The following is a 20,328-nucleotide window of genomic DNA, read 5'->3' as shown; positions in this document are numbered from 1 at the left end:
CTGATGCAGTCCCACCTCCACCTTAAATTCCTCTGTCACACCTAAGGCACACCTCACCGTTGTTCTGCTGCCATCATACATGTCCTGTACTGTTCTAACATATTTCTCTGCCACACCAGACTTGCGCATGCAGTACCACAGTTCCTCTCTTGGTACTCTGTCATAGCCTTTCTCTAAATCCACAAAGACACAATGTCGCTCCTTCTGACCTCTGTACTTTTCAATTAGCATCCTCAAGGCAAATAATGCCTCCGTGGTACTCTTTCTAGGCATGAAACCATACTGTTGCTCACAAATACTTACTTCTGACCTGAGTCTACCCTCCACTACTCTTTCCCATAACTTCATTGTGCTATGATACAAAACTTTTTACCCTACCTTAGTGAGGGTAGGAGAAACGTTTCTGGTACATCACGCTACATATGCTTCAGAAATCCATAAAATCACATAGTTTGCTGGAGGGATTCATTTCAGTTTCGTATTTCATACTTTGCGGCTCACATGTGGTGGGCTGGATATGGCCCCCGGGCCTTGAGTTTGGCACCTGTGATCTAACACATATTGAGATACCTTGTATATGAAATGCGTGATTCAATTAAATTTGTTTTGCTTTGCTTGAGCATGCGCCTTAAAATACGTGACGCCTTATTTTTGTGTTAAGTAGAGGAATAGACCCCGTAATTGAGGGTTAGTGTCAAGGTTATCAAGGTTAATTAAGACTACGCCTTCAGCCGGATGTTTCCAGCGGACCTGCACAATACAATTCGACCAACCACATAATAAGGGATTCTGTGGCTCTGGCTGACACGAGTACCTCAGGGCTGCAGAGAACACATTTTTAGGAACAGGCTCAAGACACACCTTAGCTTTTCACTAAAATTCATTTACCTTCTAATGTATATTGGAGCTGCCTTACCGACTTTTAACTTTTGTTTTATATTTAATTATTTGAATGTTTTAGTAGCGTAATATTTTTATTTATTTCTATGGTATTTTTTAGTAAATTCTTCATTGATGTTGGTTTTCTCTAGAGGTTTTTGTGGATATAGGTGATTATTTTATCTTTCAAAGTTTCATCAACACTGCAAGCAACAGTCTTCTTCTTCTTTTCCTTTCGGCTTGTCCCGTTAGGGGTCGCCACAGCGTGTCATCTTTTGCCATCTTAGCCTATCTCCTGCATCTTCCTCTCTAACCCCAACTGCCCTCATGTCTTCCCTCACCACATCCATAAACCTTCTCTTTGGTCTTCCTCTCGCTCTTTTGCCTGGGAGCTCCATCCTCAGCATCCTTCTACCAATATACTCACTCTCTCGCCTCTGAACATGTCCAAACCATCGAAGTCTGCTCTCTCGAATCTTGTCTCCAAAACATCCAGCTTTGGCCGTCCCTCAAATGAGCTCATTTCTAATCCTATCCAACCTGGTCACTCCGAGCGAGAACCTCAACATCTTCATTTCTGCCACCTCCAGTTCAGCTTCCTGTTGTTTCTTCAGTGCCACCGTCTCTAATCCGTACATCATGGCCGGCCTCACCACTGTTTTGTAAACTTTGCCCTTCATCCTAGCAGACACTCTTCTGTCACATAACACACCAGACACCTTTCGCCAGCTGTTCCAACCTGCTTGGACCCGTTTCTTCACTTCCTTACCACACTCACCATTGCTCTGGATTGTTGACCCCAAGTATTTGAAGTCATCCACCCTCGCTATCTCTTCTCCCTGTAGCCTCACTCTTCCCCCTCCACTTTTCTCATTCACGCACATATATTCTGTTTTACTTCGGCTAATCTTCATTCCTCTCCTTTCCAGTGCATGTCTCCATCTTTCCAATTGTTCCTCTGCATGCTCCCTGCTTTCACTGCATATGACAATATCATCTGCGAACATCATGGTCCAAGGGGATTCCAGTCTAACCTCATCTGTCAGCCTATCCATTACCACTGCAAATAGGAAGGGGCTCAGAGCTGATCCCTGATGCAGTCCCACCTCCACCTTAAATTCCTCTGTCACACCTAAGGCACACCTCACCATTGTTCTGCTGCCATCATACATGTCCTGTACTATTTTAACATACTTCTCTGCCACACCAGACTTACGCATGCAGTACCACAGTTCCTCTCTTGGTACTCTGTCATAGGCTTTCTCTAGGTCCACAAAGACGCAATGTAGCTCCTTCTGACCTTCTCTGTACTTTTCCACGAGCATCCTCAAGGCAAATAATGCATCTGTGGTACTCTTTCTAGGCATGAAACCATACTGTTGCTCGCAGATACTTACTTCTGTCCTGAGTCTAGCCTCCACTACTCTTTCCCATAACTTCATTGTGTGGCTCATCAACTTTATTCCTCTATAGTTCCCACAGCTCTGAACATCCCCTTTGTTCTTAAAAATGGGAACTAGAACACTTTTCCTCCATTCTTCAGGCATCTTTTCGCCCGCTAGTATTCTGTTGAATAAGTTGGTCAAAAACTCCACAGCCATCTCTCCAAATTGCTTCCATACCTCTACCGGTATGTCATCAGGACCAACTGCCTTCCCATTTTTCATCCTTTGTAATGCCTTTCTGACTTCCCCCTTAGTAATCATTTCCACTTCCTGGTCCTTCACTCTTGCCTCTTCAACTCTTCCTTCTCTCTCATTTTCTTCATTCAACAACTTCTCAAAGTATTCTTTCCATCTATTTAGTACACTACCGGCACCAGTCAACACATTTCCATCTCTATCCTTAAACACCCTGACCTGCTGCACATCCTTCCCATCTCTATCCCTCTGTCTGGCCAACCTGTAGAGATCCTTTTCTCCTTCTTTCGTGTCCAACCTGGTGTACATGTCTTCATATGCCTCTTGTTTAGCCTTTGCCACCTCTACCTTTGCCCTACGTCGCATCTCGATGTACTCCTTTCGCCTCTCCTCAGTCCTCTCAGTATCCCACTTCTTCTTCGCTAATCTCTTTCCTTGTATTAATCCTGTATTTTGGGGTTCCACCACCAAGTCTCCTTCTCCCCTTTCCTACCAGATGACACACCAAGTACTCTCCTGCCTGTCTCTCTGATCACCTTGGCTGTCGTCGTCCAGTCTTCCGGGAGCTTCGGTTGTCCATCGAGAGCCTGTCTCACCTCTTTCCGGAAGGCCGCACAACATTCTTCCTTTCTCAGCTTCCACCACATGGTTCTCTGCTCTACCTTTGTCTTCTTAATCTTCCTACCCACCACCAGAGTCATCCTACACACTACCATCCTATGCTGTCGAGCTACACTCTCCCCTACCACTACTTTACAGTCAGTAACCTCCTTCAGATTACATCGTCTGCACAAAATATAATCTACCTGCGTGGTTCTACCTCCGCTCTTGTAGGTCACTATGTGTTCCTCCCTCTTCTGGAAATAAGTGTTCATGCAAGCAACAGTAATGTTCAAAATAATACCAGTTAAATGTGACTAACCAGGTTAATCCACGTTTCCAGTATATTTTTTATTACTACATGTCAAACAAGTTTCCAGTAGGTGCAGTGGATTCTCAGAACTCAGCATTCATCATAAACACACTCTTAAGACGGTGTAATTGGGCAATTTTTTGAAAGGGGTGTGTTCAAAACAATAGCTGTTGACTTTACATACTCAAAGGTATTTTACACAAACTTGATTGTTTCCGAGATTTACCAATCCTTTGAATCACAAAACTAATATTGATTTAATGTGGGCATCTGTTTTTTTTTTTTTTTTTAATCTGCTTGATATCTGTGTGGCATGGAGTCAACAAGCTTGTGGCACCTTTTATCTGTTATTCCATTTAAAGATTCCTTAACAACATTCCACGATTTTTTCACAATTTCACCCAAAAGATCTTGATTAGATTAAGGTCCGGGGATTCGCCCAGCCACTCCATGACATTAACTTTGTTGGTTTGGAACCAAGACTTTTGCCAGTTTCTAGTGTGTTTGGGGTCATTGTTTTATTGAAACTCATTTTCAGAGGAATGTCCTCTTCAGCATGACCTCTTCAAGAATTTTGACATATTCAACTGATCCATGATCCCTGGTATCCAATAAATAGGCCCAACACCATAATAGGAGAAACATCCCCATATCATAATGTTTGAACCACATTGCTTCACTGTCTTCACTGTCTACCATGACTTGAATTCAGAGTTTGGGGGACGCCTCACAAACTCCCTCCGGTCCCTGGACCTGAAAAGAACAATTTTACTCTCATTAGTTCACAAAATGTTGATGTAGCCTCTTCTGCAACTGCTTTTTTTTTTCATTTTTTTTTAAAAAGGGACTTTGCGGGGGATTCTTGTAAATACATTGGCTTCACGTAGACATCTTCTCACTGTCACAGTACTTACGGGTAACTTTGATCATCATGGAGCTGATCATTGGCTGAGCTTTTGCCATTCTGTTTTATCTTGCAATCCATTTGATGGTTGTCTTCCATTTTCTGCCACGTGTCTTTGGTTTTGCCCTCCATTTTAAGGCATTAAGATCAACAGCCCATAAATTTTTTGCACCTCTTTATATGGTTTCTCCTCTCCAATCAAACTTTTAATCAAAGACTGCTGTTCTTCTAAACAATGTATTGAATGACCCATTTTCCTCAGGCTTTCAAGGAGAAATCCATGTTCAATATGTGTTGGCTTCATCCTTAAATACGGGGTACCTGATTCACACCTGTTTTTACAACATTGATAACCTCACTGATTGAATGCCACAGTGCAATTTTTTAACACACACCTTTCAACAAATTGCAATTTGCACAGCCAAGAGTGTGTATGTCATGAATGTTGTTGGTTTTCTGAGAATCTATTGCATCTACTGGAAACTTGTTTCACATGTCGGAATAAAACATATTGTAAATGTGGATTAATCAGGTTAGTCACAATGGACTGCTATTATTTTGACTACTGTATCATGGACTGTGGCCATTGTCCAGCCTAATGGGGTCCTTAGTCACCAGATAGTATGTAGTTACTGTTGCACCACGACACAGGGGTCCATGCCTGTGTACTAGGGCAACAGTCTGCTGGCTGCTCTTGGCGCAGACAGTTTTCCAGTTCCTCTGTACATTACATTATTATTATTTATTTATTTTTACTCTGTGTGTGTCTGTGCCCATATTTGTGTCGAGGTACATGAATGGTGGGAGGGGATTGAGTTGAGCTATGTAAAGAGCACTTTAAGATGCCTATCGTACAAAAGTGCTCTAAAATTAATGCTTAATAAATTGATTATTGAGTGAACATTTGTCCCTCACTTGCCTTATCTCAGGCAACCACTTATTACAATCACCTTGGTGTCCTCCAGTGTCTTCTGATTGCTGTTGTTGACCTCGGTAGCTCGGGATGTTTTGTTGATTGCCTTGTTCAGAACGCCCTGTAACGCCATCATGTCGGAATGGAAGCGGGACAGGTATTCTTTGGCGGATTCAACTGCATTCTTGTTCTCCTCTTGATGACGCCTCATGACCTCGTCCACACACTCCAACACTGTCCACACACTTGTCACTTCCCATCCGCCATTTTGCAGTACCGAGCCAACTTACCTTTTTCCGCTTCAGTTTTTTCCTGGTTAGCTATTTTCTTCTGTCCCACGCAGCTTCTGCTCCTCAACATGTCCAACATGGCCTCCACTTCCCTTGTCTTCCTCTCCTGATCCCCTATGCTATGATCTATTTTTGTGTGGTTCAGCGATCCATTGGCTATCCGCAACAAATCTGCAATGGTTGACAATCACAATGTATCAAACTGGGAATCCTCTAGTAGTGTATTATATAGGAAAAATGTAGATACAATCATCAGGTATGGTTATCTCTCACAGTATGGTATGCTAGGTCCAGAATTCTCAAACATTTTTGTGTAGCGTTCATTACTATACTTTTATGCTTTTGCTTCTGGTCCCAAAACTGGTAGCAGCTTAAACAGAAGGCTCTGACCAGCCTGATTGGAATTCAATAAATCCCGCCGAATTTGGACCGAATGTTGTGAATACTCAATGTAGGACGCTCCTGCGGAAGACTTCATTGGACTAAAATCAACATCTCTGCAATCTTAGTACCCAAATTGAAGCCGTATCGTTAGCGTTGAAGCTGCTCGACCAAAGTTAGCCTCGCCTAGATAGGTAAAAATAAAACGCGGCAATATTCTAAAATTTATCTGAGCTGAGCTAATATTTAACATCAAACTTTAGAACCTACACGACCGGCTAAACCAACGTTTCATTTACAATGGGGACCTTGAGTACTTATTAGGAAATTGGGCACATAAAAACGTCAACTTGAACTTTCTTGTAAGCCCAGACCACCTTAGCTTAGCTGGATAACAATAAGACGCCTTTGCGATCAAACCGTGCTGTTGAAGAAACATCAAACGTGAGTCACTTCATAACTTGTATGATGAGGTCTGTGAGGACTTATAGGAACTATAACAAGTCTTATTTTAGTACATCTTAGTACCCAAATTGATTTCGTATCATTAGCGTTGAAGCTGCTCAGCCTAAGTTAGCCTAGCGCACTGACAACATTACCTACATAGAGTATACAACGAGGACCAAACATCGAACGTAGACTCAACCTTCAAATACGACAGTGAGGGCCTTTGTGGTTTGAATCCCTTCCATCCACATATCCTTTAAATCACCACATCCTTTATATTTTCACACAGGTAGTATGTGATTTGTTTACCTTATGTGCTGACTTTGTTTATTTGATTGCTTTTATCTGACTTTAACATAGATTGGGTAGTATGTGAATTGTGTAACTTATGTGCTGACTTTGTTTATTTTGATTGCTTGTTCTGAGTATCTGCAGCTCGAAGGGGGGCACAATTCCTGTGCGTCCTGTAGGCCGGTCCCAAGCCTGGATAAATGAAAAGGGTTGTGGCAGGAAGGGCATCCCGCGTAAAACTGTGCCAAACATATATGAGCGTTCATCAAACGAATTCAATAATGGATAGTCCGTGGCCCGGGCTAACTACGCCTGCCCCCGGAACGGTTAATCTGCAAGGCGTAGGTAGAAATACAGATAATGTAGGTCGAAGACAAAAGAGGAGGAAAGCGGCTTAGTCAGCAGAAGAAGAAGAGGCAAGCACAAACCCTACAACTGTGTGCAGGGACTTTGAATGTTGGGACTATTACAGGAAAAGCTCAGGAGTTAGTTGACATGATAATTAGGAGAAAGGTTGATGTATTGTGCATCCAAGAGAGCGAGTGGAAAGAGAGTAAAGCTAGAATCTTGGGAGCAGGGTTTAAATTATTTTACCATGGAGTTGATGGCAAGAGAAATGGAGTAGGGGTTATTTTAAAAGAAGAGCTGGCTAAGAATGTCTTGGAGGTGCAAAGAGTATCAGATTGAGTGACGAGGCTGAAATTTGAAATTGAGGGCATTGTGTATGATATGATTAGCGGCCATGCCCCACAGGTAGGATGTGACCTCAAGTTGAAAGAGAAATTCTGGAAGGAACTTGACAAAGTAGTCCTGAGCATCCCAGAGTGAGAGAGAAAGCTGTGATTGGTGCAGATTTGAATGGACATGCTGGCAAAGGAAACAGGGGTGATAAAGAGTGATGGGTAAGTACGCCATTCAGCAAAGGAACTTTGAGGGGCAGATGGTGGTGGACTTCACAAAAAGGATGGAATTGGCAGTGGTGAACAGATATTTCCAGAAGAGGCAGGAACATAGCGTGACCTACAAAAGCGAAGGTAGAAGCACGCAGGTGGATTATAGTTTGTGCAGACGATGTAATCCGAAGGAGGTTGCTGATTGTAAAGTAGTGGTGGGGGAGAGTGTAGCTCAACAACATAGGATGGTGGTGTGTAGAAGTAGTGGGACACGGAGAGGACTAACGAGAGGCGGAAGGAATACATTGAGATGCGACGTAGGACAAAGGTAGAGGTGGTGAAGCCTATACAAGAAACACATGACAACATGTACACCTGGTGGGATACAAAAGAAGGAGAAAAGGATCTCTACAGGTTGACCAGACAGAGGAATAGAGATGGGAAGGATGTGCAGCAAGTAAAGGTGATTCAGGATAGCGATGGAAATAGGTTGACTGGTGCCAATAGTGTGCTAAGTAAATGGAAAGAGTACTTTGAGAAGTTAATGAATGAAGAAAATGTGACAGAAGGTATAGCGGAAGAGGCAAGCGTGAATGACCGGGAGGTGGCAATGATTAGTTAGGGAGAAGTTAAAAAGCACTGAACAGAATGAAAAATGGAAAGACAGTTGGTCCTGATGACATACCAGTGGAGGTATGGAAGCAATTTGGAGAGGTGGCTGTGGAGTTTTTGACCAACTTATTCAATAGAATACTAGCGGGGCAGAAGATGCCAGAAGAATGGAGGAAAAGTGTGCTAGTTCCCATTTTTAAGAACAAACGCGATGTTCAGAGCTGTGGAAACTATAGAGGAATAAAGATGATGAGCCACACAATGAAGTTATGGGAAAGCGTAGTGGAGGCTAGACTCAGGACCGAAGTAAGTATCTGCGAGTAAGAGTATGGTTTCATGCCGAGAAAGAGTACCACAGATGCATTATTTGCCTTGAAAATGCTAGTGGAAAAGTACAGAGACAGTCAGAAGGAGCTACATAATGTCTATGTAGATAAAGAGAAAGCCTATGACAGAGTACCAAGAGAGGAACTGTGGTACAGCATGCGCAAGTCTGGTGTGGTGGAGAAATATGTCAGAATAGTACAGGACATGTATGAGTGCAGCAGAACAGCGGTGAGATGTGCCATAGGTGTGTCAGAAGAATTTAAGGTGGAGGTGGGACTGCATCATGGATCCGCGCTGAGCCCTTTCCTGTTTGTGGTAGTAATGGATAGGCTGACGATGAGGCTAGACTGGAATCCCCTTGGACTATGATTTTCACAGATGATATTGTATCTCCAGTGAAAGCAGGGAGCAGGTGGAGGAACAATTAGAAAGATGGAGGCACGCACTGGAAAGGAGAGGAATGATGATCATCTGAAGTAATACAGAATATATGTGCATGAATGAGAGGGTCGGAGGAGGAAGAGTGAAGCTCCAGGGAGAAGAGATAGCGAAGGTGGACGACTTCAAATACTTGGGGTTAACAATACAGATCAATGGAGAGTGCAGTAAGGAAGTGAAGAAACGGGTCTAAGCGGGGTGGAACAGTTGGCTGAAGGTGTCTGGTGTTCTATGCGACAGAAGAGTCTCCGCTAGGATGAAGGGTAAAATTTATAAAACAGTGGTGAGGCCAGCCATGATGTACGGATTACAGATGGTGGCACTGAAGAAACAACAGGAAGCAGAACTGGAGGTAGCAGAAATGAAGATGCTGAGGTTCTCGCTTGGAGTGAGCAGGTGGCATAGGATTAGAAATTAGCTCATTAGAGGGACAGCCAAATTTGGATATTTTGGAGACTAGGTTAGAGAGAGCAGACTTAGATGGTTTGGACATGTCCAGAGGCGAGAGAGTGAGTATATAGGATGAAGGATGCTGAGGATGGAGCTGCCAGGCAAAAGAGTGAGAGGAAGACCAAAAAAAAGGTTGATGGATGTGTGAGAGAGGACATGAGGACAGTGGATGTAGAGAGAAAAATGAGGAGATAGACTTAGATGGAAAAAGGTGATACGCTGTGGCGCCCCCTAATGGGACAAGCTGAAAGGAAAAGAAGAATTCATTGCTATACAAAATTATATAAATATTGCAAAGTACAAGTATTTGATAAAACATCCATCCATCCATCCATCTTCTACCAATTATCCAAAGTTAGGTCCCGGAGCTTTACCAGGGATGCAGACTACCGTATCCCTAGTCACTTTCTACAGCTCTTCCAGGGGGGTCCTGAGGCTTTCACAGCCCACCTGAAAGACATCTCTCCAGTGTGTCCTGGGTCATCCCCAGTGTCTCTTTCCAGTGGTATATGCCCAAAACAACCTCATCAGGGTGGCGTTTCAGAGGGGTTCAAATCAGTTCCCCCAGCAACCTCATCTGGCCCCTTTCAATGTGGAGGAGCAGTGGCTCTACTCTGAGCCCCACCCGAATGATAGCACTTGTCACCCTGTCTCTTAGGGAAAGCCTGGACACCCTGTGGGGGGAACTAATTCCGACTGCTTGTATCCGGGATCTTGTTCCTTCGGTTGTAAGCCACAGCTAGGGATAATATGTCAGGGTAGGAACACAGATTGACCGGTAAATTGAGAGTTTCCCCTTTCGACTTAGCTCCTTCTTTATCACAACAGACCAAGTAAAAGCCTGCATCACTGCAGACGCTGTACCAATCTGCCTGTCAATCTCGCATTTCATTTTTCCCTCACTTGTGAACAGACCCCAAGATAGTTGAACTCCTGTACTTGCGGCAGAATCTCATCTTCGAACTGGACAGGGGACGCCACCCTTTTCCGACTGAGGACCGTGGTCTCAGATTAGGAGGTGCTGACTCTCATCCCACCCGTTTCACACTTGGCCGCGAGCCGCTCCAGTGAGAGTTTGAGATCATGGCTTGATCAAGCCAATAGAACCACATCATCTGCACAAAGCAGGGATGCAATACTGAGACCACCAAACCGGACCACCTCTATGCCTCGGCTATGCTTAGAAATACTGTCCATAAAAGTTAGGAATAGATATGGTGACAAAGGGCAGCCTTGGTAGAGTCCAACCTTCACCAGAAACAAGTCCGACTTACTGCCGGTAATGCTGACAAAACTCTTGACACCGGTCTTACAGGGACAGACCAGCCTGTAAAAGCCAGTTTTGTACTCCATGCTTCTGAAGCACCCAACACAGGACTCAACAAGGGACAAGTTCAAACACCTTATCCAAGTTCACAAAATAAATAGACTTTGTGTCAAAAAAATGTCAAGTTCAGGGTACCTTAAGTAAGACCAACATTAAATTAATTTCTTTGATTCAGACACAGAAGTCACAGTTTAAAAACATTTTTTCCACATTGGAAAGGAAAGATCGGCATAGTGCAGCAGCTGTAGATTCAATTGCAAGGCACATGGACACAGACAACAGTTGCACTCACAGTCACACCTCGGGGCAATTTAGAGTATCCAATTAATGCATATTTTGGGGATGTGGGAGGAAACCGGAATGCTCAGAGAAAACCCACGAAGGCATGGGAGAACATGCAAATTCCATACAGGCTAGGGCGGGATTTTAACCCTGGTCCTCAGAACTGTGAGGCTGACACTCTACAACTGAGCCACCATGCTGGCCGTAGGAATAATTATTAATGATAATTAATACTTTTTAGGGAAGTGTAAAATATTACATCATTAGTAACGGTGGTTGCTTCATGTAATGATTAGTTGGTAACACTAATCATTCCCCATTGCTCAAGAGATGTAATGGAGGATAGCTGTTACCCCATCACTTTATACTCCATGTCTTGGTATTATCCCAACATTATAACCAGATACTCAGTGGTGGCTGCATAATATTTTGGCAATCAGGGTGTCCCTAGGTTACACAAGACATGTCCTCTTGCTGAGCCTTTTCTATTCCTGGTCGCAGATTTGGTCATTTTTACCTGGAACCTCTTCAAACGTTTGCTGCAGGAGCTTTGCTGGTAAACATGGAAGCAGCAACTCCAGTGAACATGTTATTTTGACATATTTCACAGTATTCACGGACAGCCTCTTTGATTTCTTGTCTTTCAATTTGACCATTCATTTATCCAACAACTGTCTGCACACTTCAAATAAATTAGCAGGTGCTTGTTAGGGTATCAGGGTTGCTATCATAATACTAATGATTTGTTGTGAGATGAACCAATGGACCGCAACTTCTAAATTGTATTGTTAAAGAAAAAAAAAATCCACCAGCATCAGACATGAGGACCAGCCCACTGGTTATTGTCCTAGTATCTTCGATGGCCAGTCCTGAGCTATCAGCAACCAATCGTGTAACTGTCTTGAACTGAGAAAAACACAATATCTTTCCCAGAAAGGTAGAACATACAGTGATGACTGACAAAATACATTCTTCATTTCTTCTACAAAATGTGAGCAGCTCTGCCTTTCCAAGACCATGTTTGTATGTCACATAATAGTGGTTCAACAAAACAATCAGTTCCCACTACTAGAGGCAATAAATTAAAATGTCAATACAAGTATGACCAATACATGTTTCCCCGAATTTAAACGTTTCCTACCATAAAGATCCATGGCCACCACGTGGATAAAGGCCAGCAGGTCTTGAGCCCTCTGGTGAGTATCGGAGGTGCTGTTTGCCAGATCATGGAGTTGGTGGGCCGTTGTTGGCATCTGAGGACACCACCATAAAGTCAGCACCACCATGAACAGAGTCTGAATGGGAATGTTGACTTTACACCAAGTGTTCTAGTTGGAGGATTGGAACTTTTTTGCTTCTCTTTGGTTAGCTATGTTAATAGCATGAGATTGCAGCGTGTAAGGCCTCAACAAAGAAGATGTTGACACGAAAACAGTATAGGGCATGATTCTTCTTGATTACAAGATGGGAATGACTGTCCTCCTGTGTATTGCGCCCGCCTTCAAAATACATTACCAGTGATAAGCTACCTTTTCTGTTTGGTACCCCAAAAGAAAAAGATGTAATGTCAAGATACAACAAATATAAATACAGTATATCGTTGAAAAAATGTCTACCAAAATGGACTGCTTGATGGAAAAATGTATTTATAAGCATCACCTTGTCCTGCAGCATGTCCATGTCTGCGCTGATGTTTACAATCTCGTCATCCAGTATGTTGATCTGATGGCAGCTGCCATTCAATGAATCGTTGTACTTCTTATTTGCGTGCTGCATAGGGCGCAAGATGATAACAAACGTATGAAAAAAGTTAAGTACCACATGGAGGAGTCAAAGTTACACCAACAACACACCAATTTTTTAATCCATGAACCCAATTAAATACTCCAAAAAGTTGGTGCATCCCTTTTCCCTTCACCCCTACTTTTTCAATCCCCCCAGACAAGTGAATACAAAGGCTGTTTAGTATATTGTTGTGCTTTTTAAGAACAAGCAAGCTTAAACTTTTCAAGGAATGCAGCTCCTTCCACACCCTGACACAGCTAATGTATACCAAGCCAATCAATCCCTGAAAAAATAAAAATCCAAACCCTATACAGTAATACCTAATTTTTCACAGTTAATGGGGATCAGAACCCCTCGGGAAATAAACGTTAAGTATGAACCTCCCCACCCCCAAACCACCGGCCACCCCCTGCACACCCTGGGAATTTTTCATGCATGTGTATCTGTGTACCAGAATGATTAAAATATGGAAACAGTATTTACATATTTGAGACTAAGATTACAACAGTACACATATTTATTTAAATCTTTAATTATAAAACCAGTCGCACAGTGGTCAGCTGGAAAACGTTGGCCTTAAAGTTCTGAGGTCCCGGGTTCAATCCCCGACCTGCCTGTGTGGAGTTTGCATGTTCTCCCGTGACTACGTGGATTTTCTCTGGCCACTCCGGTTTCCTCCGACATCACAAAAACATGCAACATTAATTCATCCATCCATTCATTATCTACCGCTTTTCCGGGTTGGGTCACGGGGGAAGTAGCTTCAGCAAAGATTCTCAGACTCCCATTTCCCCAGCCACTCTTGCGTACAGGAGACAACCAAATCAGATACCCCAGCCACCTCATCTGGCTCGTCTCAATGTCTTGACACTGAGCCCCTCCCGGATGACCGAGCTTCTCACTCTATCTCTAAAGGAGAGCCTGGACACCCTGCGGAGGAAACTCATTTTGGCCACTTGTATCCGGGATCTTGTTCTTTCGGTCACGACCCACAGCTCATGCCCATAGGTGAGGGTAGGAACATAGGCCACCTTTTGACTTACCTCGCTCTTTACCGCAATGGAGTGATACAAAGTCCGCATCACAGCAGACGCTGGACCAATCTGTCTGTCGATCTCCTGCTACATTCTTCGCTCACTCGTGAACAAGACCCCAAGATAGTTGAACTCCTCCACTTGGGGAAGGATCTCATCCCCGACCTGCAGAGGGCACGCCACCCTTTTCCGACTGAGGATCATAGTCTTTGATTTGGAGGTGCTGATTCTCATTCCAGCCGCTTCACACTCTGCTGCAAATTGCTCCAGTGAGAGCTGGAGATCACGTCTTGATGAAGTCAAGAGGACCACATCATCTGCAAAGAGCATAGATGTGATGCTGAGGCCACCAAACCACACACCCTCTATGCCTCGGCTGCGCCTAGAAATTCTGTCCATAAAAGTTATGAACAAAATTGGTGACAAAACGCAGGCTTGGCGGAGTCCAACTCTCACCGGAAACGAGTCCGACTTATTGCCAGCAATGCAGACCAAACTCTGACAGCGGTCGTACAGGAACCGAACAGATCGTATCAGGGGATTCGGTGCCCCATACTCCTGAAGAACCCCCCACAGGACTCATCGAGGTACACGGTCGAATGCCCTCTCCAAGTACACAAAACACATGTAGACTGGTTGCACTCCAATGCACCCTCGATGATCCTGCCGAGGTTATAGAGCTGATCAACTGTTCCACGGCCAGGACGAAAACCACATTGCTCCTCCTGAATCAGAGACTCGACTCCTGACGGACCCTCCTCTCCAGTATCCCTCAGAAGACCTTAGCAGGGAGGTTGAGGAGTGTGATCCTTCTATAGTTGGAACACAACTTCCGGTCACCCGTCTTGAAAAGGGGGACCACCACCTCAGTCTGCCAATCCAGAGGCACTTTCCCAGATGTCCACGCGGTGTTGTAGAGGCGTGTGAACCAGGACAGCCTCACAACATCCAGAGACTTTAGATACACGAGGCGAATCTCATCCACCCCCGGGGCCTTGCCACCAAGGAGCTTTTTAACCACCTCGGTGACCTCAACACCAGAGAAAGAAGAGCCCGCCTCAGAGCACCCAGACTCAGCTTCTTCATGGGAAGACATGTTGGCGGAATTGAGGAGGTCTTCAAAGTATTCTCCCCACCGACTCACAACATCCCGAGTTGAGGTCAGCAGAGCACCGTCTCCACTATACACATTGTTGATGGTGCACTGCTTCCCCCTCCTGAGACGCCGGATGGTGGACCGGAATTTCCTTGAAGCCGTCCTAAAGTTATTCTCTATGGCCTCATCAAACTCCTCCGACGCTTTGGTTTTTGCCTCAGCGACCACTGAAGCTGCATTCCGCTTGGCCAGCCGATACCTATCAGCTGCCTCGGGAGTCCCACAGGGCAGAAATGCCCGATAGGACTCGACTCCTTCTTTAGCTTCACAGGATTCCTCACTGTTGGTGTCCACCAACATGTTCATGGGTTGCTGCCACGACAGGCACCAATCACCTTATGGCCACAGCGCCGGTTGGCCGCCTCAGCAATGGAGGCGCGGAACATCGTCCACTTGGATTCAATGTCCCCTGCCTCCTATGGGACATGAGCAAAGTTCTTTCAGAGAGGGAGTTGAAATTCCTTCTGACAGGGGAATCTGCCAGCCGTTCCCACCAGACCTTCACAATACGTTTGGGCCTGCCATGTCGGACTGGCATCTTCCCCCACCATCAGAGCCAATTCACCACCAAGTGGTGATCAGTTGACAGCTGCACCCCTCTCTTCACCTGAGTGTCCAAGACGTAGTCGCAAGTCCAATGACACGACCACAAAGTCGACCATCGAACTGCGACATAGGGTGTCCTGGTGGCAAGTAGACATGTGAACACCCTTATGCCTGAACATTGTGTTTGTTATGGACAATCCATGATGAGCACAGAAGTCCAGTCACATAACACTACTCAAGTTCTGATCGGGGAGGCTGTTCTTCTCAATCACACTCTTCCAGGTCTCACTGTCATTGCCCACATGGGCATTGAAGTCCCCCAGCAGAATGATGGAGTCGCCAGAGGGGACACTCTCCAGCACTCGCTCTAAGGACTCCAAAAAGGGTGGGTACTCTGCACTGCTATTTGGTGAATAAGCACAATCAACAGGCAGAACCATCACCTTACCTGCAGGTGGAGGGAAGCTACCCTCTCATCCACTGGGATAAACTCGACCGTACAGGCCCAGAGCTAGGGGGCAATACGTATACCCACACCTGCACGGCGTCTCTCCCTGTGGGCAACTCCAGAGTGGAACAGAGTCCAACCCCTCTCAAGAGGAGTGGTGCCAGAGCCCAAGTAGTGCGTACAGGCACGTCCGACTATATCTAATTGTAACTTCTTGACCTCACGCACCAACTCAGGCTACTTCCCTGCCAAAGAGGTGACATTCCATGTCCCTAGAGCGAGTTTCTGTAGCCAGGGATCGGATCGCCAAGGTCCCCGACTTTGGCCACCGCCCAGCTCACATTGGCCCCTATGGCCCCTCTCACAGGTGGTGAGCCCACGGGAAGGGGAACCCGTTACCCTTTCGGGCTGTGCCCGGCCGAGCCCCAATGGTGCAGGCCTGGCCACCAGGCGCTCGCCTTCGAGCCCCACCTCCAGGCCTGGCTCCAGAGGGGGGCACTGAGGCAGTGACAGGCATCCGGGCAAGGGAAACTAAGATCCAATTTTTGTAGTCATCATAGGGGTTTTGAAGTAGAGAAGTAGAAGCACAAAGTAGAGAGAGTTACTGTATAGAATATCCATCTTTTTTTTTGCAAGCAGGGACTTTGTTCAACAAATGATGGAATCCTATGATGACCACCCCTCCACCCTCCCAAAAAAAGTTCAATATATCCAATTATGGTATAAATATTGCTGAATGGAACAGGCTTTCCCAAATTTCTCAGGAACCCCCTCGAGATGTCACTGTTGCATCTCTATCTCCAAGACCTCAAACCAAGCCTTCTTTCCATGATTGAACAACGGATGCAATGGCTTCTGGGTCTCCTTATCAGTGCTTCTTTTTGTAATTTGTCTTTGTTTAGTTCCTCTCTTACAACATCCATCAACCTTTTCTTTGGTTTTCCTCTCGCTCTTTTGCCGGGCAGCTCCATCCTCAGCACCCTTCTGCCAAGATACCCACTCTCTCGCCTCTGAACATATCCAAACCATCAAAGTCTGCTCTCTCTAACCTTGTCTCCAAAAAATCCAACTTTGGCTGTCCCTCTAACACCTTTTCCTTTTGGCTTATCCTATTAGGGGTCGCCACAGTCTGTCATCTTTTTCTATCTAAGCCTATCTCATGCATCTTCCTCTCTAACAACAACAGTCTTCATGTCCTCCCACACAACATCCTCAGCACCCTTCTACCAATATGCTCACTCTCTCGCCTCTGAAGATGTCCAAACTTTTGAAGTCTGCTGTCTCTAAGCTTGTCTCCAAAACATCCAACTTTGGCTGTCCCTCTATTGACACTCATTTATAATCCTATCCAACCTGTTCACTCCAATCGAGAACCTCAGCATTTTCATTTCTGCTACCTCCAGTTCTGCTTCCTGTTGTTTCTTCAGAGCCACCGTCTCCAATCCGTATATCATGGCCGGACTCACCACTGTTTTATAAACTTTGCCCTTCATCCTAGTGGATCCTCTTCTGTCATATAGAACACAAGACACCTTCCGCCAACTGTTCCATCCTGCTAAGACCTGTTTCTTCATTTCCTTATCAGACTCACCATTGTTCTCCATTGTTGACCCGAATTATTTGAAGTCACCACCCTCGCTATCTCTTCTACTGGAGCTTCACTCTTCCTCCTCCGCCCCTCTCATTCATGCACATACATTCTGTTTTACTTTGGCTAATCTTCATTCTTCTTCTTTACAGTGCGTATCTCCATCTTATTAATTGTTCCTCCGCCTGCTCCCTGCTTTCACTGCAGATCACAATATCATTTGCGGACATCATGTCCAAGGGGATTCCAGTCTAACCTCGTCGAGACGGGTTCAATCAGTCGTGATGAGGCGCAGGTGTGAGTCTCCTGATTAGCTGGCCACGCCCAGCCCGGGCTGGAAGGCAGGGGCATGACAGTGGGGTCCACAACGAAGCAGGAGGGGATCCAGGAGCGCTCCTCCGGACCATACCCCTCCCAGTCTACCAAGTACTGCACCTCCCTGCCCCTGCGACAGGAAGACAGCAGCCAGCGCACCGTATACACCAGACCACGGTCCACCATGCGGGGAGGCGGGGGACTTCACCGGAGGAACTAGCGTTGACGGATGGGTCGGGCGCAATCTGCTCACGTGGAACGTCGGGTGGACCCACATCGACCTGGTAAGCTTAAGTGACACGGCGACAGGGTTAACGATCTTGCTGACGGGGAATGGACCAACGAACCTGGGAGCAAGTTTGAGAGATTCCGTCCGCAGCGGAAGATCTTTGGTGTTGAACCACACTCGCTGTCCCACCTTGAGCGTCAGTGCCCCTCTCCTCTTACGGTCTGCTGCGAACTTGTAGGAGCTGCCCATGTGCAGCAGCATCCTCCGTGCTGCCTCCCAGGTCCGCTTACAGGGCTGACGGCACCGCGGAGTCCGTGGCCATTGAAGGGAACAGAGAGGGAGGATACCTGTGCACGATGTGAAACGGAGCCATACCTGTAGAGGTGGAGGGCAGAGAGTTATGAGCGTACTCCACTGATTTGAGGTGCTGGCTCCAAGTGCTTTGGTCCCTGGATGCCAAGCAGGCCAGTTTCCAAGTCTTGGTTGACCCACTCTGTCTGGCCGTTGGACTCCGGGTGATGGCCCAATGTCAGACTCGCCGAGGCGCCAATGAAGGTGCAGAATTCTTTCCAGAACCGGGTGATGAACTGCGGTCCTCTGTCCGAAACGATGTCCAGTGGGAACCTGTGGAAGTGAACAACCTTGTCCAGCAACAACTGGGCTGTCTGCTTAGCAGACAGGATCTTCGGAGCCGGCACGAAGTGGACAATCTTAGAGAACCGGTCCACTCTAGACAGTACCACCGTGTTCCCCTGGGAGGGCGGTAAACCCAGTGACGAAGTCGAGCGTGATATGCGACCACGGGCAGGAGGGAATGGACAGAGGCCGCAACTTTCCAACAGAGGGCAGGCGGGATGTCTTGTTGGCCACACACATTGGGCAGGCGTTGACAAACTCTCTCACGTCCTGACTCAGGTTGGGCCACCAGAACCGTTGTTCGATCACAGAGCACGTCTTCGCCATGCCCGGGTGGCAGACCGTCTTATTGGTGTGGGCCAAGTTGATGACGTCCCCCCCGCAATGACGGTACGACAAAGAGGCGACCAGGTGGAGAACCGGCGGGGGCCTCCTTCACCTGAGTCTCAACCGCCCAGGTGAAGCCGGACATGAAGCACGCTTCTGGCAGGATCGAGACGGGTGCAGGTAGTTTATGCAGGGCCGTAGCGTAGTGTCCTTTTTCTTGACAAAGAAGAAGCTCGATGGCGCAATCATACGGCTGATGCGGTGGCAGGGCCTTGCCGCTTTCGTTTCAGAGAACACCTTTTTCAAGTCATGATAGCAGGAGGGCACCGTCCTTAACTCCGGGGTGGTACTCAGTTCCTCTAACTGAACAGGCTTACAGGGTTGGTCAGGGGACAGGCGTTGGTCGGTACACGGGAGGTAGACGTCAAGAGTACGGAAGTGTGGGAACGAGGCATGAGCGGCAATGATCTGGCGAAGGACCAGTCGTCCCCCGGGTCCTATATATACCGGGTTCAATCAGTCGTGATGAGGCGCAGGTGTGCGCCTCCTGATTAGCTGGCCACACCCAACCCGGGCTGGAAGGCAGGGGCATGACAAGTCGATGCTCAGTGTTATTACTCCTCCCACCATTGAGCTTCAGAGTTGCAACGCGAGAAGGGAGTTAACCCCGAGGAAGACAACCTCGGCCCCGGAGAAGACGTCTCTCCTATGTCTCCCAACCACAGTCAGGCGACCAGAGCAAGAACAGTTAACACGTCGTTAGATTAAGCTTCACACATGCGTTGAGACTTCCATCCATTAATCGTGAACGTAATTCAGTTTGATTTGCCATCATGATGGTATGATGATGAACAGTTCTTGCCGACAAAGGCATGTCTTTTATTTGTTTGATTATCTTGTCCTTATGCAAAGTTGGCAAAATGTTTATTGGCAACATCTAATATGAACGCTTTGGGATACTCACAATGTGTTAATTAAGACACACAGCAGAACCTTCCCTCCCCACATTAGGCTGTCCATTCTTGTTGAAAACTTCGGTACTCATATTTTTTTCTTTGAGCGACCTATGTCAAAAATTTCCATAATTAGTTGTTCCAACATGATCGGCGTTCGACCCTTCTGTGCCTGTGGACTTCGACTCCTACACTATACTATGGTGAACCCACTAGGACAAATGTCTCTGCGTCATTTGCGTTGCAAGCCAACACCAAACTACGGCACCCCAGCTAGGACAAACCTTCATTCATTCATTTACGTTGCCCGCACGACAGAAATCA

The 20,328-nt window shown here is 46.2% G+C and overlaps 1 protein-coding gene across 20 annotated transcripts in view; it reads right to left on the bottom strand.

Annotated features, from left to right (window-relative positions):
* Nucleotides 1-20,328, bottom strand: part of lama5 (laminin, alpha 5) — a 377,096-nt gene that overhangs the window by 105,057 nt on the left and 251,711 nt on the right. For all 20 annotated transcript variants that reach the window (XR_009793010.1, XR_009793011.1, XR_009793012.1 and 17 more), the window contains 4 exons: nt 12,647-12,757; nt 12,129-12,240; nt 5,540-5,710; nt 5,287-5,483 (listed from right to left, as the gene is read on the bottom strand). Coding sequence is in view for 17 of the 20 variants with exons in the window: in XM_061806903.1 (XP_061662887.1) it covers nt 5,287-5,483; nt 5,540-5,710; nt 12,129-12,240; nt 12,647-12,757 (591 nt within the window). In the remaining 3 variants the exon portion in view is untranslated. The remainder of the gene's footprint in view (nt 1-5,286; nt 5,484-5,539; nt 5,711-12,128; nt 12,241-12,646; nt 12,758-20,328) is intronic.

This window comes from Syngnathoides biaculeatus, chromosome 2, assembly GCF_019802595.1.
Source record: "Syngnathoides biaculeatus isolate LvHL_M chromosome 2, ASM1980259v1, whole genome shotgun sequence".
Lineage (NCBI taxonomy): Eukaryota > Metazoa > Chordata > Actinopteri > Syngnathiformes > Syngnathidae > Syngnathoides > Syngnathoides biaculeatus.
Note: the sequence above shows the minus strand (reverse complement) of the source record. Positions and strands in the feature narration are given on the sequence as shown.